This window comes from Sciurus carolinensis, chromosome 11, assembly GCF_902686445.1.
Source record: "Sciurus carolinensis chromosome 11, mSciCar1.2, whole genome shotgun sequence".
Lineage (NCBI taxonomy): Eukaryota > Metazoa > Chordata > Mammalia > Rodentia > Sciuridae > Sciurus > Sciurus carolinensis.
In genome coordinates this window covers 9,285,623-9,307,849 of record NC_062223.1, presented here as the reverse complement: position 1 = coordinate 9,307,849, position 22,227 = coordinate 9,285,623, and the positions used below count along the sequence as shown (strand labels likewise).

Below are 22,227 nucleotides of genomic sequence, written 5' to 3'. Positions count from 1 at the left end.
CTTAGCGGTTGCCTCCAGGCCCACACGGGTGGGCGGCGGTGCAGTGAAGCACTCGCGAGTGTTTCTCTGCGCCCCGGCGCTGGTGGGATCACCTCGGTTCGGGCCGGAGCCTGCAGCCTGGATTCCCCGCACCGAGAGTTCTGCGGTCTCCAGAGAGTCTCCCCGCCAGACCCCCGTGTCCAGTGAGGACGCGAGAGCCGCATTCCCATTGTGCAGGTTTCCACCTGCAAAATTGAGGTCGGGGACTGAGGCGAAACCCCAAAGAGCAGGGTCTTGGTTGTGTGTAAGTGCTTCGTCCATGACACGCACTCCAGCCCCGCCCAGGCTCAGGTATCTTGTCTGCCCCGACCAGGCCGCGGCCAGGCGGGGAGCCGAAACGCCCAGCTCCTGCGCGAGCGTGGCCCACGGACAAAAGGCCAAGGCCGCAGGGCCCGGCCGCACAGCACCCTAACGCCTGGGGGCGGGAGCCGGGAGGCGGAGGAACTCGCCTTCGCGCGACTATTGGCTGATGATTCTGCCCATCTTGGCTCTGGGACCGGACAATTGGCTGGTGGGGGCGGGGTTTGCGGAGCCCCAATGAATGGGGGAGCCGGAAGCAGGAAGTGAGTTTGCGAACCGAGCTGCTGCTGCAGGTGAGGAGCGGCGCCTGGGTTTCGGGGTCATGGTGTGTCATCCTCCGGGGACCTGAGCCAGGCTGGATTGAGAGCAGGCTCATTCCCTTTCTGCCCACCTTTAAGTTACACCTTCCAAATCCGTCCCTGTCTCTAGGCCAAGGAAAGTTCCGGGAAGCAAAGAGTTAACACCTGTTTCGGAACCCGCGGGACGCGCTGTGGGGGCGGGGCCTCGTGAGTGGGTGGGGGAGACTGGAAACTCATTCTCTGTCAGCTAGGGGTGGTGGAGAATGCCTTGGGTTCGGAGACCCCCTGATCCCAACGGGGCAGTGAGACCTTTGGTAAGTGCTTGGCCTCGCCAGGTCTCATTTTCCTCCCCACGTGTCCAATGGGTTGTGGACGTCCGACTTCCCCGGCCGAGCATATGTAGGGGGATGAGAACGGGAGAAATGCTGGGAGCCATGCGGGAGGAAGAGTTCATGGGAAGTCATTGCTGCTGTAGGTACATCCTGCCCAGGGCGACCTTATCTAATTTGTGCACACATGTGTTGAGGTTAGGGTTATTTTCATCCTCCTTTCAAGAAGAGAAAAGAGGGATGCGGAGCTGGGGTTGTGGCTCAGTGGTAGAGCGCCTGCCTGGCATTCGTGAGGTACTGGGTTCAATCCTCAGCACCACATAAAAATGAAAAAATAAAATAAATGTATTATGTCCATCTACAACTAAAAAATTTTTTAAAATAGTTTTAAAAAGAAGATGCAGAAAAGAAACAATTGACTTGATTTTTAGGAGTCTAGGGCCAAGTCAGGATTGGAACATGGGGCTTCCAGCTAGAAACCTGGCTTTCTGTCCTTGTGAACAGTGGTGGATGGTGGTGGGGATATGTTGAATAATTCTGAACAAGGAGGCTCGGTGGTCAGAGAAGGAGAGAAGATAGGGCAGCATCTGGACCAGAAGTCTAGAAATGAGGGTTCTGTGCTGACCCTCTGCTGTGTGATTAAGCAAGACTCCTGTCATATCTGGGCCTGTTTCCCCACCAGTAAACTAGGTGGTTGGATTCAGACTTGGAGATTGAGGGGCCACAGGCAAAGTATGACTCAGTAATGTATTTTGTAATCTCATTGGGGGAGTCACCTAACCTTCTCTGAGCATATCTGGTGAATACTGATCCGTTGGTATTCAGTTGGTATTCAGTTTCTCCTGGGCTTTTGGGAAGCTAAACAAGCTCATGGGAGTTCAGAACCAGGTGTACTGTTAGGGTGTGTTAAATGATAGATGTGATGATGATTCCCTTTAGGGCCAATGGCGGACACCCAGTACATCCTGCCTAATGACATCGGCGTGTCTAGCCTGGACTGCCGTGAGGCCTTCCGCCTGCTGTCACCCACAGAGCGCCTCTATGCCCACCACCTGTCCAGGGCCGCCTGGTACGGAGGTCTGGCTGTGCTGTTGCAGACCTCCCCTGAGGCCCCCTACATCTACGCCCTCCTCAGCCGCCTCTTCCGTGCCCAGGACCCTGACCAACTGCACCAACATGCCCTGGCTGAAGGTCTTACCGAGGAGGAATATCAGGTCAGTTCACCCAGGCCAGCCCTCGTTTCCTGCGTGGTGGCTTCTGGGCGTAAGGAACCAAGATGCAGGTGGAGGATTAGACCAAAGATTACAAACTCAGGACCCTTCTCTCCTAGAGCCTAAGTCTCTGTAAAAATACACAAATGGTTTGTCTGTACCTTTGATGTTGTAACAAATCACTTAGAACAGTGCCTACTTCAAGGTAGGTGATGGCTGCTGAGATTATAATGAAGGCAGAGGAAGGAGTCAAGGCTAGACATCAGGCAGTCCACATTCTGAAATCTGAACCAGTTCTGGCTGTGGGCAGAATGTTCTGCCTGCTCCTGGTTTTTGTTTGTTTATAGATCTATTGGCTAAGTAATACATGAATTCTTAGAGCATTGCAGCAATGCAGAAGGGCACAGAATAAAACACAAAGATTGCTCTTTCTCAGACCTCTCCAGAGGTGACCACTGTGGCTGGTGTTTGTATATTGCATGGCTATACCTGTATGTGCACAAGGTGTTAGGTTCTTATTTTCTCTTTCACATAAATGAGATCATGCTCTTGTCACCATCTGTGAACTGCCTTTTTTACCAAACACTGTGTCTTGGAGAACTTCCATGGGTACATGTTAATCCACTTCATTTTTTTTTCTCCCCAGTACTGGGGATTGAATCCAGAGTCTTGTACATGCTAGGCAAGCTCTCTACCATTAAGCTCTATCCCTGTCCTTTTTATTTGTTTTGAGACAGTGTCTCCAAGTTGCCCAGACTGGCCTCAAACTTGCTGTCCTCCTGCCTTAGCCTTCCAGGTAACTGAGAGTACAGGCGCATTCCACTGCACAGGGCTACCTCATTCTTCTATTGGATTTGAAGCATCCTACAAGAGTGTATATTATAATCAATTTAGTCGTTTTTTAAATTGCTGGACTTTTAGATTGTTCCTGGTTTTTCTTACAAACAGTGCCACAGTGAGCGTTCTTGTGCACATGTGTGAGAAAGATCTATTTCTGGAGGTAGAATTGCAGGGTCAAAGCCTCTGTGCATTTATAATTAACTGATTCTGTTAAATTTTCCTAAAAAGCTTCACTGAGTTATATTCCCACTAAAAATGAACAAGAATACAACCTGGTTTTTTTTTATATACTAAATAAAGAGATTGGATTGCTTATCTCTGAAGTGATGTGCTGTTTCTTCTACCTTTTTTGAACTTTGGGTATTCACTTTGCATTCCCAGGCTATGTTCTTTCTACTCATTAAAAGAGCTAGTCTGTGGGGATGCTTATAAATGGGAAGGTGCTACCCAACTGCTACTATTTTTAGTAGGATTCTTTCGTTTGCCAGTAGCAAAAACCCAGCTCAGAGTAGCTTCAATGAATCACTGGTTCACATAACTGCTTCAGGCATGGCTAGATTCAGGGGCTCAGTACTACCATCAGGGTACAGCCTTCATCTCTCAGCTTTGCTTTCTTTCCTCACTATAGCAGGGCTGCTCCAGGGTTTCCTGGGCTGATATAAGAGAAGACCCTTCACCAGTGGCAAGTTTCCTGGTTAGGGCTTATTGGCCAGCTGAAGCCTCATGCTCATCCTTGTAGTCAGAGAAGGTGATTTCTCTGTCTAAGACAGCTTACATACCCACAGGAACTAGGGGGAAGGGGATTCCCCCCACTACCACCACCAAAAAAAGGAAGATTGAGGTCTTGTTACTGAGAAAGTGAGGCTGGTCTAGGGTAAGCAGAAAATGTGGCATAGGAAGATGTTTGAGGCTGCCTGGTTTGAACATTTGATGTTTCCAGTGCCCACTACCTGACAGTTTGGGAGCTGAGGATGAGCTCGCTAGAGAAGGAGGTGGTGTTGGGACTGGGCCTTAAATGTCACAAGGCCATAGGTGGCTGAGAGGGTGCTGGTGTGGAGGAAGCAATGGTGGATGAGCAACTAGGTGTTTTCAAACTTAGACCACCATGACTGGATCACAAGGATGTGGAAAATTGGTCTGTGAGCCAGACTGGGGCTCCCTAGGATCTGGGGCTCCCTAGGATCCCTTGGTTTCCCAGCCTCACCCTTACTGGCTGCACCTCGTGTGCTTGTCACATCAAGTCTCAGTTAGGGACTTCCCTCCAGTGGGAAGTTTCCGATGAAACACCACCTCGCCCCTCAGGCGTTCCTGGTCTATGCTGCGGGGGTCTACTCCAACATGGGCAACTACAAATCCTTTGGCGACACCAAGTTTGTTCCCAACCTACCCAAGGTGAGCTGAGGGAGGGTTGGGAAAGGTGGGGAACAGGGTGCGGGGGCGGGGGGGGTGTGGCGAAGGTAGCAAAAGGAGCCCTAGCTGGATCTGGGACTGAGCAGAGCCTTGGCCTTGTCACTGCCACACTGTGTCACCCTGAGTGTCACCCAGCCTTGCCCTGTGCTGCAGACACATACAAAGGAAAAGCACAGATCTTGCTGACCTGAGGGTCAAGCAAGGGCAGAGTGTGGAAGTGTGAACGAGCGAGTCAGTTCTTGCAAGAATGGAACCTGCTGTCCTGGCAGAGAACGGGAGGAACCTGAGCTCAGGGCATCCCTCCTCGGGACTGTGGGGTTTGCGCCTGCCTGGGACAGATGTTGCTCATACTCTAGGGCTTGTCAGACCTTAATGACCTACACAAGTCACCTGGTAATGTCAGAATGCAGCATCCAATTTGACCAGTCTGTGGTGGGCCCAAGACACTTCTCAGGCACTGCCAGTGCCACTGGTCCCTGGACCACACTCAGGCAGAAGAGCTTGAGGGCGAGAGGGGGATCTGGAGGGCAGGTCTGTGAGAAGCACCACCAGGCCAGTGTTCTTTCCCCCACAGGAGAAGCTGGAGCGTGTGATCCTGGGGAGTAAGGCCGCCCAGCAGCACCCAGAGGAAGTCAGGGACCTCTGGCAGACCTGTGGGGAGCTTATGTTCTCCCTAGAGCCGAGGCTTCGGCACCTCGGGCTGGGGAAGGAGGTGAGGCCCCAGCTGTTGGGGCAAGTGGAGGGCATCCTTTGGGGCCCCTTGGGGTGGAGGGAAGGGCGCTGACAGGAAGGCACTGGGCTTTTTCTCTCGCTGTCCAGGCAGAGCCGCTCTCCACTGCAGGCCTCTTTTGTCATCTGTGAGTTGGGAAGCAGTCTGGATGGAATGCTCTCTGCATGTCCTCCCAGATCTGACCTGCCAAGATGCTGTGTGCAGGAGCGGGGAAGGAGAAAAGCTGGGAGGTGGAAGGCGCTGAGGAGGGGATGGGGACGGAGGGGGATGGGGACGGAGGGCTCCCAGCCTGCCCACCTCTGGAGGCTGCTTGGGCTGCGTGGGGAGAGGGCATGGCAAGCCTGGGGGTGGGCCAGCTATAGAAGTTAGGCAGTGCAGAAAGGCCCAAGACGAGCATCTGTCTGCTTTATAATTTTTTCCCCTGGAAAGAGAGGGAGCAGGCAGGATGGAGGCTGCTGGGAAGAGGTATAGGATGTCTGGGAAGAGAGCCACCAGCTATCCCTGTAAGCCCCTCGCCCCTGACTGCAGTAAGTCCTCTTTCCCACCTTCCCCTCTTTTCCCCAACAGGGAATCACCACCTATTTCTCTGGGGATTGTACTATGGAGGATGCCAAGCTGGCTCAGGACTTTCTGGACTCCCAGGTTCGGGGACTGGGGACTCGTCGTCAGTGGTTCAGTGGGGCTCCTCCTGTCAGCCCCTCATGATCAATGCCTGCCCTGAGTCTCAGCTCACACTCAGAGACATGGGCATCTCGGGTCCTTGAGGTGGAAAAGACTCGGGCAGCCCTTGTCCTTGAGATCAGCCTGCACGAACCAAGAGGACATGATGCAGATGTCCCGGATGTGCCAGGCATCAAGCTGACCCTGCCCCTACCCGGTCACGGGGCCTGATGACAGCCTCAGAGCAGGATGAGGTAGAACATTAGAGCTGCACTTCCAGGCTTGACTCTGGACAAGCTGTGTGACCAGTCTGTGAAAGGGCATCCACCTCCTGTAGCCCTGGTCAGCTGCAGTCATGCAGTGCCTGCCATGTCCAGTCCATGACTAGTACAACTAGTGCTCAGTGTAGGGAGCTGAGCAGGACCCTTGGCCCTGGCCTCCTGCCCGCCCGTACCTGCTCCCTGTCCCGCTGATTCAAGAGGATCCCTTGCCCTGATTTGCCTCTGCACCGTCTCCCTTGCAATGACCTCTCCCTCCTCGCAGCCCCCTACCCTCTCTGGACCTTTTTCTCCCCCCAAATCCCTGCTTTGTTTTTTTCTAGAACCTCAGTGCCTACAACACACGGTTGTTCAAGGAGGTGGACCAGGAAGGAAAGCCCCACTATGAGGTGCGGCTGGCATCCGTGCTCGGTACAGGTGCGCTCGGGCCCCTTCCACTTCCTCTGCAGTATCTCTGGATCCTAGTGGCTTAGGATCCTTCTAGAGGGTCCTTCTCTCCCAGGAGTTTATAGCCTGGGAGTGGCTCCAATCTCCATTTAGGGTCCTCTGTTATCTGTGAGCCATCCTTGTGGATGGGCCAGGGACAGGTCTCTGGGCTCTGCCTAGTCTCAAGCCCACCCAGGAGCCAGGCAATGAGCTCTGCCCCTCCCAAGCCACCAGGACGGAGTAGTAATCTCAGGGGGCTTCCACTATGAGGTGAAGGCAGATGTGCACAGTGTGGGTAGAAATATCCAGGCCCCACGAGGACATTTTCCAGCCCTTCTTTACCTGCCCACAGCCCCCAGCCCCCAGCCCCTGCCCCCCAGCACGCACTGCGCTATAGCGCACTCCAGAGCGTCTGGTTCCTGCGTTCCCCTCTCCAGGCCTTTGCACACTCGTTTCCTACCCAGAAGGCCCTCCAGGCCCTCCACATTCACCCAGCCAGCTCCACCTCATCCCCAAGCCGGTGTGGACATTACCTTTGCCAACACCTTGTCTTCCCACAGCCAAGTCTGTGCTGCCCTTCTTGATTCCCAGGAGCACACCCCGTAATTCCCTGTTGTTTTTTGTTTTTCTGTTTCCCCCACTTGACTACAAGCCCCCTGGAGAAGGGATTGGGAGTTTTCAGACATCATTATCTCCCCAGAGCCTAGCACGTGCTGGACACTCAGGTGCTCAGCGTGGGAAAAAATGAAGTCAAGTGGGAACTTGCCTCCAGATGGAGAGAATGGCGAGAGCCCAGCAGAGTGGTCGGGGAGCTGAGGGGATTGGCCAGCAGTCCGGTTGACTAGGAAAAGGGTGTGACCCAGGCAGAGGAGGGGATCCTGCCAGCAGAGAAGCTGGGCCTGTCCTGACACAGGATGCAGGATAGGACAGTGGTTAGGAGTGGCTCAGTGGCAGAGCACATGCCTGGCATGCACAAAGCCCTGGATTCAATTCCCAGCACCATGAAAACATTAAAAAAAAAAAAAAAAAAAAAAAAAATAGGGCTCTTGGGGCTGGAGCTGTGACTCAGTGGTAGAGCTTTTGCCTGGCATGTGTGAGGCCCTGGGTTTGAGCCTCAGCACCACATATAAATAAATAAATAAACTAAGAGATCCATTGACAACTAAAAGATATTAAAAAAAAAAAAAAAAAGTTTGCCTCTGGAGCCATGCTGCCTGAGTGTATTAGTTACCTATGGCTGTGTGACAAGTACTCCCGCCCCCTGAATTTAACCATACAAAACCACCTTTTCATGCTTTCAGACAATGAGTCTGGAGTTGCATGGAAGGTCCAATAGTCTTCTCTTATCCATGATTTCAAGTTACATGATTTCAGTTCACCACTCATGTTCAACCATAGTCCAAATATGTTGAAAGGAACATTTTCAGAAATAAGCCATTCACCAGGTATAGAGGTGCATGCCTGTAATCCTAGCAACTCAGGAGGCTAAAGCAGGAGGATCACAAATTGGGGACCAGCCTCAGCAACTTAGTGAGGTCCTGTCTCAAAATAAAAAATAAAAAGGGGCGGGATGTTGCTTAGTGGTAAAGTGCCCCTGGGTTAAGTCCCTGTTACCCAAATAAATAAATAAACCATTCAGAAGTTTTAAATGATTCTTATTTCAGTATATTGTTGTTCTATCTTATTTGTAATTGTTGCAAATCTGTTACTATGCCTCCTTATGAGTTAAACTTCATCATAGCAAAACAAAATATATACAGGGTTCAGTTCTATCCTTGGTTTTAGGCATCCACTGGGGATCTTGGAATGTGTCATCCATAAATAAGGAGGGACAATTTTTTATTTTACTGATCACAGACGATAAACAAAATATAGTAGTGTATCCAGGCATGGTGCTGCATGCTCAGGAGGCTGAGGCGGGAGGATCGCAAGTTCAAAACAAGACTGGGCAAATTAGAGAAACCCAGTCTAAAAATTTTTAAAAAGAACTTGGGGTGTAGGGAGGGAGCCCTGGACTTCGCCCCAGAGCCACCGACAGCAGTGCCATGGTTTCCCTTGCTTCTGCGATGAACCACCACAGATTTACTCCTGTGCAGTTCGGAGGTCCAGATCTACGCTTCAGGGTCAGCTGGAGCCCTGGGGGGCATTTCCGTGGTTCTTGCAGCTCCTGGAAGGCCTCCTGCATTTCCTGGCTTGTGGCCCCTTCCTCACTGCACCCCAGCTTTCTTCTGCCGTCTCAGCTCCCACCTGTCACCCCTGCCTCCCCATGAGGACCACTGTGGTCAGTGTTAGAATGTGACTCTTTCTAAACATAGGCTGCTTCCCTGGGTTTGTGTCACTGCTCTGCCACCTGCTATCAACATGACTTGAGAAAACTTTATTAACTTCTAGTGCCTTAGTTTCCCCTCCCCACCCAGGTTGGTATGAGGATTAAATAAGTTAACACATGTAGGCACTTAGAACGTCCCACATTACATATTCCTTTAAGATGAGAGTTCATGCTGATTCCTGCTGGCAGTGGGGAGCACTGGTGATCTTAGTGTAAGAGTGCCGTGGTGAAGAGCCCGCTGAGTATTTTATACTGGCCTCTTCCCTCAGCGGCCCCTCTTTCCTCAGACCCTGCTCTAGATTCTGAAGTGACTTCCAAGCTAAAGAGCTATGAATTCCAGGGGAGCCACTTCCAGGTGACCCGCGGGGACTACGCCCCCCTGCTCCAGAAGGTGGTGGAGCACCTGGAGAAAGCCAAGGTAGGGCTGGCTGGGCTGAGGGGTTTGGGCTCAGGACCCCCTGGGCAGTCGATGGGGCCTGGGGACAGGTGGGTGACCTCAAGCTGACCGGACCTGCTCACTCCCAGGCGTATGCAGCCAACAGCCACCAGGAGCAGATGCTGGCCCAGTACATCGAAAGCTTCACCCAGGGCTCCATCGAGGCCCACAAGAGGGGCTCCCGCTTCTGGATCCAGGACAAAGGCCCCATTGTGGAGAGGTAAGGTGACTGCCTTCCCTTCCCCGCCCCTCCTGCCCACCCTCTTCCATCTGCGCCTCTCTTTCCCCCAGTTACATCGGCTTTATTGAGAGCTACCGTGACCCCTTTGGTTCCCGAGGAGAGTTTGAAGGTAACTTGTGGGGGGCATGGGGAGGTCAGGTTGGGATCCTTTTCCCCCAGGCCCAAGTTTCTGTTCCCAAGTGTCCCCTTAAGGATTTCCCCTCCCTGCTCAGGAGTAATAACAATAACAACAGCCTTGCAAAATAAAACCATTTACCACGTTTTGGGCACTGTCACGGGACACTCACCTGTACAGATTCACTCAGACATCATCATCTGGTGAGGATTTTCATCAGTTGGTGACTGAGCCCAGGCACCCTGGCTCAGAGCCACCTTGCTGTGCTGCCTCTGGAGTGTGGTCAGGGCACAGGCTTCAGGCTGATAAGACGGTGTTCTGAGCCCAGCTTTGCCCATCACCAACTCTGTGACCTGGGCCACGTAACGTGGCCTCTGAGCTTCAGTGAGAGCATGTATGCAGACTGTTGTGCTCCAAGAAGGGACACCAGGACTGTGAACCTGCCCCCAAGCTGCCTCAGCCCCCTCCCCACAGCCCCTGGGACCCCCTGTGCGGGCAGTGTCCAGCCTGAGGATGCAGACTTGTCTGGGCCTACCTTTGTCCTCCGCAGCCCCGAATGGAAGTCTAGGCATCCAGCTGCAGGCCAGGGATTAGCCCAGAGGAGGGAGGGTGGCTCCCACAGCCCACTGGGGCTTGTCTTTGGACCACAGATCCAAGCCCCAGAGCCCGAGGGGGAGAAGGGTTAGTACCTGCAGCTTTCCTCTCCAGGGCCTGGGGCCGTGGGGCTCCAGGGGCGCTCTTATCTCCTGCAGCTAGCGCAGGGCCACCGCACACAGCAGGCATTGAAGTGATGGCCACAGGGGTTGAACTGGGTGGAGTGGATCCCTGCCAGGACCCTGCCAAACCAGCCCACCCCTGCCCTGCAGGCTTTGTGGCCATGGTGAACAAGGCCATGAGCGCCAAGTTCGAGCGGCTGGTGGCGAGCGCAGAGCAGCTGCTGAAGGAGCTGCCCTGGCCGCCAGCCTTCGAGAAGGACAAGTTCCTCACCCCAGACTTCACCTCCCTGGATGTCCTGACCTTCGCGGGCTCTGGCATCCCTGCTGGCATCAACATCCCCAACTGTGAGCGTCCTTGGAAGCCCCACCCCGGGAGCCCTGCGGGAGCGGCCCCTCCTCTCCACAAACCGCCCTGCCCCGGGCACCCTGCCTGCCGCTCCTCTCCCCTGACACTGGACCTTCGTCCTTCTCTCTGGTCCCCTCCCGGCCTTTTCTTGCAGACGATGACCTGAGGCAGACCGAAGGCTTTAAGAACGTGTCACTGGGGAATGTGCTGGCTGTGGCCTACGCCACCCAGCGGGAGAAGCTTACGTTCCTGGAGGAGGAGGACAAGGTGGGCACCAGCAGCCTATAGCAGGGACAGCAGGCTTTGGTCACAGCTTGGCCATCTCCCTTCCAGTGACTGCGAGCCACCATGGAGCCTGTTTGCTCCCTGGTCACAGGACAAAGGTGTCCCTCCCTGCTGGGGTGTTGCCGGGACAGGGTGGGCTGCGTGGGGTCGAGGCTCACTCGGCCTCTCCCGAGCACGTGCATGGCCCTGCGCCTTCCACCTGCAGACCCGCCTGGTGGCGCGGCGGGACGCGTGGCAGCAGGGACTCTGCTTGTCTTGGCAGGACCTGTACACCCGCTGGAAGGGACCCTCTTTCGACGTGCAGGTGGGGCTGCACGAGCTGCTGGGCCACGGGAGTGGCAAGCTCTTTGCACAGGTGAGAGGGCTGCCTGGTGCCAGCCTGATGGGGGAGCGGCTCTGCCCTGCGCGGGGGGCTTTGGAGAAAAGGGCTCCCTGTCTTGTCCTCCCCCAGGATGACCCAGGAGCTCAGGGTCTCTAGAACAGTTCTGTTGGTGGCCTTGAACCTGGAAGAACTGCTGAGGGAGCCCACCTGGAGGGTGTGACTTGGCAGCTCAGGGACAGAGGCTGGGAGGGTCAGTCTTTGGACCTTGCCGAGGCTGCAGCACTGTCTGTCTCCACGCTGCTGGTCTCTGAGCCTGTACCTCCTGGGTATTCTAGGGAGTCACTTATCCCCAGAGCTGTCCCAGCCTCCCACAGTGTGTTGCAGACCTTGACACCCCCTATGGGAGTATGGGAACGGCGGCCGAGGAAGCTGTGGCCCAGCGTGGAGCCACGCAGATGAGCTGAGTCCTAGGATTGAGGTTGCAGGCATCGGTGTGGGGCTGGACCTGCACCCCTGCTGCTCCCTGGCTTGCCTTTCTGGGCCACGCTGTGGCCTGGGGACCCCAGAGCTGAAGGTCCCCACCTTGCTTACCCATGTTCACGACCCTTCTGCAGGATGAGAAGGGAGCGTTCAACTTTGACCAAGAGACAGTGATCAACCCAGAGACAGGGGAGCAGGTGAGGACCGCCTTGTGGAGCCCAGACTCTGTGGAGTCCAGGGTGCTGGGTGCGGGCAGGGGCAGGGCCTGATTCCTGGCTCTCCCTCCCAGATCCAGAGCTGGTACCGGAGTGGGGAGACCTGGGACAGCAAGTTCAGCACCATCGCCTCGAGCTACGAAGAGTGCCGGGCGGAGAGCGTGGGCCTCTACCTCTGCCTGAACCCCCGAGTGCTGGAGTAAGAGCATTGGGCGTGTGGGGGCGAGGGTGCGGCGGGGAGGGTAGGGCCGCCCTGACCGAGCCTAATCCCGGCCCTCCTCCCCCAGGATCTTCGGCTTCCAAGGGGCCGAGGCAGAGGACGTGATCTATGTGAACTGGCTCAACATGGTTCGGGCCGGGCTGCTGGCTCTGGAGTTCTACACCCCGGAGGCCTCCAACTGGCGCCAGGTGGGGATGGGCCTCCCTCAGAAGGCAGAGGGAGCCAAGTCAGAATCTGGGTGCAGGGATGGGACAATGGTACTCACCAGGCAGGCGGATGGGGTTGAGCCCCAGAGTCCACTGTTGGCAGGACGAGTCGTATCACTGCAGTGAGCTTTGGTGCCCCTGCCCTGGTGATCACCTTTCAGGGTGATCAAGGAGACAGTTTGCTGTCACTAACAGGTGCCCAACTGTGCCCCAGGCACAGTGCTCTGCATGAGGCATGAGGGAACTGTTGTCCCCGCTGTCAGCCCTGGGGAGGCACCTTTATTATCCTCACTTCAGGATGAGGAATTCGAGGCAAAAGTGATTCATTAACTTGGTGCTAAGGAAGAGCCAGGATTCAGATCCCTGCCGTCCACCTCCAGAGCCACTAGAGTGGTCTGCTCAGTTATGGCATGGACTTTGGGAAAAGGGTAAATGACAGCAACATTTTAACAACATCAAGAAAGCATGTTTGAGGAGGCAGTGTTGTGTTATCAAAGGTAGACACATTGTAGAATCTGAAAACTTGGATCTGAGTCCTGGCTGTTTCCTTACCAGCTGTGTGGCCCTGAGCAAGTCACTGTGCCTCTGGGCCTCTGCTCTGTTATCTAGAAACTGGAGATGATGGTGCCTAGTTGGTCCTGCTGTTGAGCAGGAGGTAAGATTGTGGAGCAGAAAGTGCTCAGGGTCCTGGCAGTGAGGATCCTTCTGGGTGGCTGCTGTCCTCAGAAGGGTCTGGAGGAGCAGGGGCATGCTGAGTGATGTAGGCGACCAAGAATACCAGGTCCTGCCTGGGACTAGTCTCCCTGTCTCCCAGGGCAGCTTGCCCTCCCTGTGAGCAGAGGTGGGAGGAAACGTTTGAGGTGAGATCAGAAAAAGATCCAGAGGGCCAGGGAAAAGGAAATGGCTGTGATAATTGACAGTGAGCACATGCAATGATCATGCCTGGGGTCAAGCATTTGATATTATCTACAGATGACCTCTTCTCCCCTGCCCTGGTAGGCTCACATGCAGGCCCGGTTTGTGATCCTGAGGGTCTTGCTGGAGGCTGGCGAGGGACTTGTTACTGTCACTCCCACGACAGGCTCTGATGGCCGCCCAGATGCCCGCGTCCGCCTGGACCGCAGCAAGATCCGGTCTGTGGGCAGGCCCGCTCTGGAGCGGTTTCTACGGAGACTCCAGGTGAGTGAAGGCCTCATGCCTTGGAGCCCCCAACCTCTGCCCATCTTCCCATGCTGCTGATGCCACCTCAGGGCTCAAGGTTCATTCCCTCATTCATTCAGCAAACATCCCCCTGTGATAGGGTTCTCACACAATGGGGAGGAACAGAGAACAAGGAAGCAAAATAAAACTAGAAACTAAAAGTCATTAGGACCGAAACACAAGGCAACTTCTTGGGTTGGACCCTGGAATAGAAGAAGGACCTAGTGGGAAACCTAAATGGAGTTTAGAGTTAATGATAATGACTAGACCGGGCACGGTGGCACACACTGTAATCCCAGCGGCTCGGGAGGCTGAAGCAGGAGGATCTCATGTTCAGAGCCAGCCTCAGCAAAAAACGAGGTGGTAAGCAACTCAGTGGGACCCTGTCTCTAAATAAAATACAGAACAGGAACTTGGGATGTGGCTTGGTGGTCAAGTGCCCCTGAGTTCAATCCCCAATACCACCCCTCCAAAAAAAAATTAGTTTTGACCAGCTACCTAAGAGGTAACAAGGAGGGAAATTGCACTCGAGGCTATGGGAGCTCACCAGACTATCTGTGCAAATTCACAATAAATCTTAAGTCACTCCAAGTTAAAGTTTATTACTTATAACAAATCATTAGATGGAAGAATCAAATCTACCAACCCCAACGCCAAATTGAACTGCAACTGAGCATTGAACTGGCACGGAACTTTCTGGGAGCCCCTCTTAAAGACTGAGCCAAGTGGTTCTCTGTATTAGGAAAACCATACAGCACCATAGTGTCTTCAGCAATAATTGTGCAGAAGTTATGAAATACAGAATCATCTTGGGTGTAGCTGTTTGTCATATCAGCCCCATTACAGCTAAGGGCAGAGCCCATGGGACTGCAGTCAGGGACAGCCTTCAACAGGAATCCCAAACTGCCATATTTTTGGCCCACCTGGTTTGATAAAACTTGCAAAGGTTAGGTGTAAACCTACATTGCTGGCTTCTCGGAAGCAACCACAGGCTTAATTCCCACTTGAGGAACTGCCCAGGGAGCTCGGCCACTGCCCTGGGCCTGACAGTGCAAGGGCTCTGGTTTGCAGGGTGCCCACCATTCCTGATCACTCCAACGGTCCGCCTTCTGTGTGCGTGGGTCTGTGTCTGTGGATCCAGCCGGCTGCACAGTGTAGTACGGTCATTCTCCTCGTCATTGTTCGCTGAACCACTGTGTGCACAGCATTTACCTTTCCTTAGTTAGGTATTACGAGTGATCTAGAGATTATTGAGGCGGGTATCTGAAGCAGGGAACTTGAGCATCCATGGATTTTGTGTCCCTGGAGGGTCTGACACCAGGCCCCTGTGGGCGAGGCCTCCACCTGCCTGACTCATTCGTGAAGGACTCGGCCTGCCTCCCACAGCATCTGTGTCGCCAGCTCTCTTGTTTGAACTCCCAGGATCTGACAGGTCAGCCTGATTCGTGGGTACTCAGCACCTTGTAGGTGTTAAGAGCTGTTAGGAGGGAAAGTGAGCCTTTCCCCAGGGGCTCCCAGTTGGTTGTTTGCTCCACTGCTAAGGAAAGTCATTCTAATCCTGCGTCTAGAGAGGGCCCTACCTTCAAGGCCTGCTTTATCACTTGTAGATGGACAGAACGAACAAGGGTCAAACCGGCAAAATGTCAGATAGTTGGCAGAGAACCAAAGGGAGCTCCTTGGAAATAAACTGGGTAAACTGGGATTTTAAAAGACAGACTAACTAAGGCAGGATAAACAGGTTTTAGATCCAGCTGACAGTAAAAGAAATTACAAACCATGTAACACAGAGAAACAAAGATAGGAAATTTAAGAGAAGCTAAGAGACATGGAAGAGAGGGTGAGAAATTCTAATGTACATCTAAGTTCCAAAGGAAAAGGAGAGACATGGTAGAAGGAACATGAGTAGAGATAATAGCTGAGAATAACAGAATTGATTAAAGACATCACTTCATAAATCCAGAAAGCTCAAAAAAATAAAAAAATAAAGAAACAACCAGGAAGGAAAAGTGAAGCCCCTACTAGAAACACCATAATGATACGAAATATCAAAGCTGGAGAAAATCTCAAAGCAGCTGAAGAATAAAGACAGATTGCCTTAAAAAGAAACGTAATTGGACTGAGAGCTTACTTAACTACAGCGGAAGCCAGAGGACAGTGGAATCACATCTGCAGAGCGCTGAGTGGATTACTGTCAGTGCCCAGTAAACTCATATTTCAACAACAGGAGTGACTAGGCTGGGGTGTTGCTTAGTGGTTAGCGCTTGCCTGGCCTTCCCCAGGCCCTGGGTTCCATGCCCAGCTCTGCAGAAGAAACAGCAACAATGAATTAAAGGCAGGTTTAAACAAGCAGAAATGGCTTCCATTAACAAACCTTTAGTAACAAAACTTCTATAGGCTATGAGGAAAGAAGAGAAGGCCAGCTCCAGAGAGAAGGTTTGATAACCCCAAAGAAACCGTGTAATGCAAATAGTACTAAATATAAGGGTTAAAGGTACAATTCAAACTTTGTATATCAATACAAAAGTTCAGTTTGTGGGGTTACAAAGGAGCTTTAAACACTGGACCACAGCAGCATACAGGTCATGGAATAGATACTCTTGTGATATGTTTATAATTTGGGAGAAGGATGGAAAGTTCCACCGATTTTATTAAATGCACTTGTCATAATTTGTAGGGTAAACACTGAAATAATAAAAATAGAGTATAATTCTAAAATACATCCTAAAAGAAAGCAAGAAAGAAGGGGGGAAAAACTATCAGACCTACAACTTCATAACAAAAACAAATAATCTGATTGAAAAAAAGGCAAAGGACCTGAACAAATGACCCACAAGTGTATAAAAAGATTCTTGACATCACTAATCATTAGGGGAATGCAAATCAAAACCACAGTGAGGTATCACCTCACATTGGATGGGTATCATAAAAACAATAAGAAGGAGGAGGAGGAGGAGGAAGAGGAGGAGGGGGAAGGAGAAAGAGAAGAAGAAGAACCAAAAAATAGGGCTGGGGAGATAGCTCAGCTGGTAGAGTGCTTACCTCGTAAGCACAAGGCCCTGAGTTCGATCCCCAGTACCGCAAAAAAAAAAAAAAAAAGAACCAAAAAATAGAAGATAATAGGAAGAGATCCCTTTACATCCATGTTTATTACAGTATCATTCACAATAGCCAGGATGTGGAGATGACTTAAATGTTTGTAATTATTGGGGAAAGGTGGTGTATCCATGCAGTGGAATATTATACAGTCTTTAAAAAGGAAGAAAGCCCTGCTGTATACAACAGCACGGCTACACCTTGAAGACACTGTGCTAATGAAATTAGCTAGCCACAGAAAGACAAATGCTATGCATTTCTACTTTTGTGAGATTTCGAAAATAGTTATAAATATTCTAGAAGCAGAGAGTAGAATGGTGGTTGCCAGGGGCCCAGGGGAGGGGACATGATTTTTCATTCAGCAGTTATAAAGGTGCAATTATGGAGGATGAGCAAGTTTTACAGATGTGCTACAGCACCGTACCTGTAATTTATAGTCTTGTATGCTTGAAAATAGGGCCAGAGGGTGGATCTCATATTAACTGTTTTACCACAATGTAAAAAAAAAAATTTAAAAGTATGAGACATGGATTAAAAAGAAAAAAAGGAACAGAAATGGCAGGGATGTAAGAAGCACAGAATAAGTAGGTAAAAGAAAATTCCAGAATGTCAGTAATGAAAATGCACACTAACCTCTTTAGCTCACCAGACTCAGTTTAAAACCCGGGTTTTAATCTCTTTACTGGGGAAAGCCTTTAAAAAAAGGGACATAGATTGAGTGTGAAGGATAGGAAAAATATATTAAATGAAAGAAAACTACTATAGCTATATTAAAACCACAAGAAATAGACTTCCATACAAAAAACATTACTACAGACAGAATAAGATCTAATGGTGATGACAACAAAAGGTTCGCTTTAGAAAGATGTAAGAATTTTAAACGTGTGTCAAATAACATGGCGTCATTGCATCAAAGAAAATGTTCCGCATTACCAGGGAACTGGACTGACCTGCTGTCAGGAGGGGAAGAAATTTCTCCCTGAGAAATTGTGAGGTCAAGAAGACAAGGAGTAAATCGGGTATAGAAGATTTGACAGAGTAGGTAATAAGCTTTATCTACTAGATGTGTAAAAACCACCAACGGTTGGAGAAGATGCTTTTCAAACTAATAAAAAGGAGCCATCGCCAGGCGCAGTGACGTACACCTGTAATCCTAGTGACTCTGGAGGCTAAGGCAGGAGGATTGCAAGTTCAAAGCCAGCCTCAGCAACTTAGCAAGACAGTCGCAAAATAAAAAAGGACTGGGGATGTGGCTCAGTGGTTAAGCTCCCCTGGGTTCAATCCCTGGTACAAAAAAGGGGGTGGGGGCATCATGAGCCCTAGAGAGAGGGTGTTGCCGTTAGCACTCAACCCCACAGTGAGCATATTCCCTGACTGATGTACTTAAGTTAGGAGTTGAGTGTAAATTAGATCTGAACAGAGACTGGAAATCACTAGAGCTGACCATAACAAATAAGCCAACACGTGTGTGGTGTGACTGAGGTGCTGCCTAACCGCCCTCCGCGCGTGGACCACATTCTGCCTGCTGTGGGGGCAGGAAGGGACCAGTGCAGTGGAGCCAGGGATGCGGGCGTGAGACTGGAGTGGCAGGCGGCTGGAGAGCGGCTGCTGCCGAGCCGCCGAGATGGGTCATCCTGGTAGAGAAGCAGATTGGGTCTCTTCCGTGTTCCGGTCACACAGTCACTCGAAGACATCAGAGGCGTAAAGGTGAAGGCAAGGTTTACGCTCCCAGAAGAGTCGCTCCATCGCCTCGGGGAGCAGAATTCCTCAAACCCGAACAGCCTGAGCCAGCAAGGAAAACACCGCACCCCTTGACCACAGGAAAAGTAGTCTGTTTACCTGCTGCTGTAAAGACGACGAGAAGACACATCTTCAGCTAGGCTGGGCGCAGGCGTGTACTAACAAAACGTTCCTGCTTCTGTCGCCATAGCGCACGCCTGGGACCCAGCAGCTCAGCAGCCTGAGGCAGGAGGATGGCAAGTTCACGACCAGCCTCACAATTTAGTGGGACCCTACACAACTTAGCAAGATCCTGTCTCAAAAGATAAAAAAGACTGGGAATGTGGCTTGGGGGTAAAGCGTCCCTGGATTCAATCCCCCTGCCAAAAAATTTCCTATCTAAAATATGTAGGGATTCTTTTCAAAAACTGAAGAAAAGACAACCCAAGCGAAAAAAAGCAAAAACGAATAGAAGAGAAGGAAATGAATAGGCCACCACCTTACAGGAAGATGTTCAGCCTGGCCAGCCATCAGGGAAGTGCGACTTAAGCCACATGAGATACAGTTTTTACTAACCAGCTTGCAAAAATGTAAAACTGCCAGCATCCGCCTGGTAGACTGAGCAGTAATTAACAGTTATCCCCCTTACCTGGAGGATGCCGAAACTGCAGATCAGCAAACTCTAAGTACTGTTTCATTGTTTTATTTCCTATTTATTCATTGTCCTCAACTCTCTTGGGGACTGTAAATTGGTGCAACAGCTTTGGGAAAAGGTAGCATCATTGTTTGTGGGGGGTCACCCGGGATTAAACTCAGGAGCACTCGACCACTGAGCCACATCCCCAGCCCTCTTATATTTTATTTAGAGACAGGGCCTCACTTTTACTGAGGCTGGTTTTGAACTCACTGATCCTCCTGCCTCAGCCTCCAGAGCCACTGGGATTACAGGCGTGGCCACCACACTCGGCAGGCATCATCTTTTAAAGTGAGGAATCATGTAACCAACAGACCATAGATTCTAGAAAAATTTGTATCTCTTCATCAGGAGAGATACTAGGAGGCTCACAGCAGCATTTAATACCAAAAGCCCAGATCAGGGCTGGGGTATAGCTCAGTGGTTGAATGATGCTCACATGCAGGAGACCCCAGGTTCTATTCCAGCACCCCACAAGCCCACTGCAGGAGAGATGAAGTCGTGTGTGAGAGTGGAATACAATACAGCCATGAGAAAGAGGAGGAATATAGCTGCCTGGGTTAGCACAGATGAATCTCAAGCATAACGAAACAGAAAAAGTGAATCAGTATGTACAGTTCAAAAAGAGGCAAAGACAAATAGGTGATTCAACATAAAATTTGAATTTTACATGGCTGGTGGGCATATGGGCATCTGTTTCATTATCCTTTATAGCATACTGTGTTGTGTATATGAAACGTTTTATTAAAAAAGGGTGATTGGATACCTGCCTTGTCTACACATCAAATGAGAATCATACATCTTGGCTTAGTGGGCTTTTACTATGTGCTAAGCACTTGATCTGCATTCGTCAGTCACTCAGCACAACACTGAGAGAGCAGAATGTTCCCTGTTAGCCATAGCTCAGAGTGAGTTAGCAACTTATCTAAGGTTACACAGCCTGTGACAGCTGAGCGTTTTTGCAAATTGTCCATTATGTGCTGCTATAACAAAATGCCTGAGACTGGGTAGTTTATAAAGAGTAGACATTTAGTCTGGGAAGTCTGAGATCCAGGGATCAGCAGGCTCAGCATCTGATGAAGGCTGCTCTCCTTTTCCAAGGTGGTCTTGTTGCTTTATTATCCAGACAGGAGGAACTGTGTCCTCACATAGTGGAAGGCAGAAGGGCCTGCTGATGCAGGAAGCTTCTTTTATAAGGGCCCAGTCCCATTCACAGAGCCCTTGTGACCTAAGCTCTTCTAGAGGCCCACCTCTTAATACCACCACATTAGCCACTAAGGGTCAACTCTGAATTTTGAACCCAACACATTCAACCACAGCACCAACCTCTGGGGCTGGACAAAGCCAGCCGTGGCCCCTGGCAGAGTCCCGTGGACATGGAGCGCCCATCCTAGACACCTGCTCCTTCCTTCCTACAGGTGCTGAAGTCCACCGGGGATGTGGCTGGAGGGCGGGCCCTGTACGAGGGTTATGCAGCGGTCACTGATGCGCCCCCCGAGTGCTTCCTCTCTCTCAGAGACACGGTGCTGCTGCGCAAGGAGTCGCGGAAGTTGATTGTTCAGCCCAACACTCGCCTTGAAGGTAATGGACTTGGGGCCCCCTTGAGGGGAATCCAGGAAGGCTGCCTGGGGTGGTCCTTCCCCTGCCAGACCTTGGCATTTACCACCAACCACACACACGCACACACGCACGCACACACACACAGTTGGCGGCGGCGGCAGGTCTGAGGAAGGCCAGCAGAGCGTGGGCTCATTGGGAGGCCAGGCCAGTGGCTGGAGAATCATGGAACTGGGACTCTGCAGGCTGAGTGGAAGGAACCCAGAGGAGAACCTGGTAGTGTCCAGGATGAGGATCAGCTCCATCCTTCCTCTGCCTTCTCAAATGACAATTCCATTTCTAAAATTCCTGGCCCTCTCTACATGGCATTTGTACCTTCTGTGCCCTTGCATTTCTTCAATCCACTGAGCCCGCTGTACCCCTGTTGCCTCTGTACACACTGTTCCCTGTGCTTGGCATGACAGTCCCCAGATCTGTGCTTCTCTGGTACATTCAGGTTCCTGTTAAATGGCACCTCCTGAGGGGTGCTCGCCTGACCTCTCAAGGTGATCTTCTTCCATCCCTTGCTGTCCTTCAGCTTCATTTTCTTTGTGTGTCTGTCACCATTGGACATTTTCTCTTCCATCTCATCTCCATGACAGCAGAAACCGCACACTTGGCCATGGTCTAGGTATGAAGCCATTGCTGGACTGTAAGTCCCAGGAGGCCAAGGACTACAGCTGTTCCATCTAACACAGCACCTAGTGTTGATCTTAAATGATGAAAGGGAGGAGTTCCTTTAATATTCTCCCTGTAATATTTCCTTCCCTGAAAGATGACTGTGAAGACTAAGTTAGAAAACTAACTTAGACATTGAGCACAATTTGTAAGATAAGAGCTCAGTAAGAACTAGCGGTCCTGTGATGATATCACTATGATTCTACTTCCTCTTAAGATCTTTCTGCTGCTGTTTTCTCTGTCCACTCCCAGGCTCAGAAGTGCAGCTTCTGGAATACGAGGCCTCAGCAGCTGGCCTCATCAGATCCTTCACAGAGCGCTTCCCAGAGGATGGACCTGAGTTAGAGGAGGTCCTCACCAGGCTGGCCACAGCAGATGCCCGGTTCTGGAAGGGCCCCAGCAAGGCCCAGTCTGTCCAGGCTTGAGAAGATTTGTGTGACCCTGCACCCCCACTCCATCAAACCAGGGCTGCCAGTGGCCCTCCATTGTGTGTGTAGTTAGGGGTCAGTGGAGGGGCAGGGGCTCAGACTTTGGTGCTACCTCATCTGAGGGTGGTGACACTAACCCCTTCCATTTGTCAGCACTTTCCAATTTACCAAGTGCTTCCCCTCTATTATTTGAGCTGCACTGCCATCTGTGGAGTGGGCACACAGGGCTCCTTGTCCTGTTTTCCAGATGAGAAAACAGTAGTTCAGTGATTGGTCTAGATCCTGCAGGTGGTGTGACAAAAGCCAGGGCTCAAAACAGTTCTCACCAAATCCAGTGCTCTTCATGTATTACTTTTATAACCAAAAAAATAAATATGAGAAACAAC

The 22,227-nt window shown here is 51.4% G+C and overlaps 1 protein-coding gene across 3 annotated transcripts in view; it reads left to right on the top strand.

Annotated features, from left to right (window-relative positions):
* Nucleotides 1–22,227, top strand: part of Dpp3 (dipeptidyl peptidase 3) — a 27,923-nt gene extending 5,696 nt beyond the window's left edge. Inside the window, exons 1-18 of one of the 3 annotated variants that reach the window (XM_047517332.1) lie at nt 455–632; nt 1,907–2,181; nt 4,321–4,410; nt 5,003–5,140; nt 5,726–5,800; nt 6,420–6,513; nt 9,139–9,269; nt 9,377–9,507; nt 9,579–9,637; nt 10,510–10,704; nt 10,860–10,972; nt 11,253–11,345; nt 11,927–11,989; nt 12,082–12,206; nt 12,295–12,415; nt 13,433–13,612; nt 20,558–20,720; nt 21,666–22,227. In XM_047517332.1, the coding sequence (XP_047373288.1) occupies nt 581–632; nt 1,907–2,181; nt 4,321–4,410; nt 5,003–5,140; nt 5,726–5,800; nt 6,420–6,513; nt 9,139–9,269; nt 9,377–9,507; nt 9,579–9,637; nt 10,510–10,704; nt 10,860–10,972; nt 11,253–11,345; nt 11,927–11,989; nt 12,082–12,206; nt 12,295–12,415; nt 13,433–13,612; nt 20,558–20,720; nt 21,666–21,838 (2,271 nt within the window). In that variant the 5' untranslated portion in view covers nt 455–580 and the 3' untranslated portion in view covers nt 21,839–22,227. Of the gene's footprint in view, nt 1–454; nt 633–858; nt 953–1,906; nt 2,182–4,320; nt 4,411–5,002; nt 5,141–5,725; nt 5,801–6,419; nt 6,514–9,138; nt 9,270–9,376; nt 9,508–9,578; nt 9,638–10,509; nt 10,705–10,859; nt 10,973–11,252; nt 11,346–11,926; nt 11,990–12,081; nt 12,207–12,294; nt 12,416–13,432; nt 13,613–20,557; nt 20,721–21,665 lie in introns of those variants that run through there. The other 2 variants (XM_047517333.1, XM_047517334.1) reach the window with 2 other exon arrangements.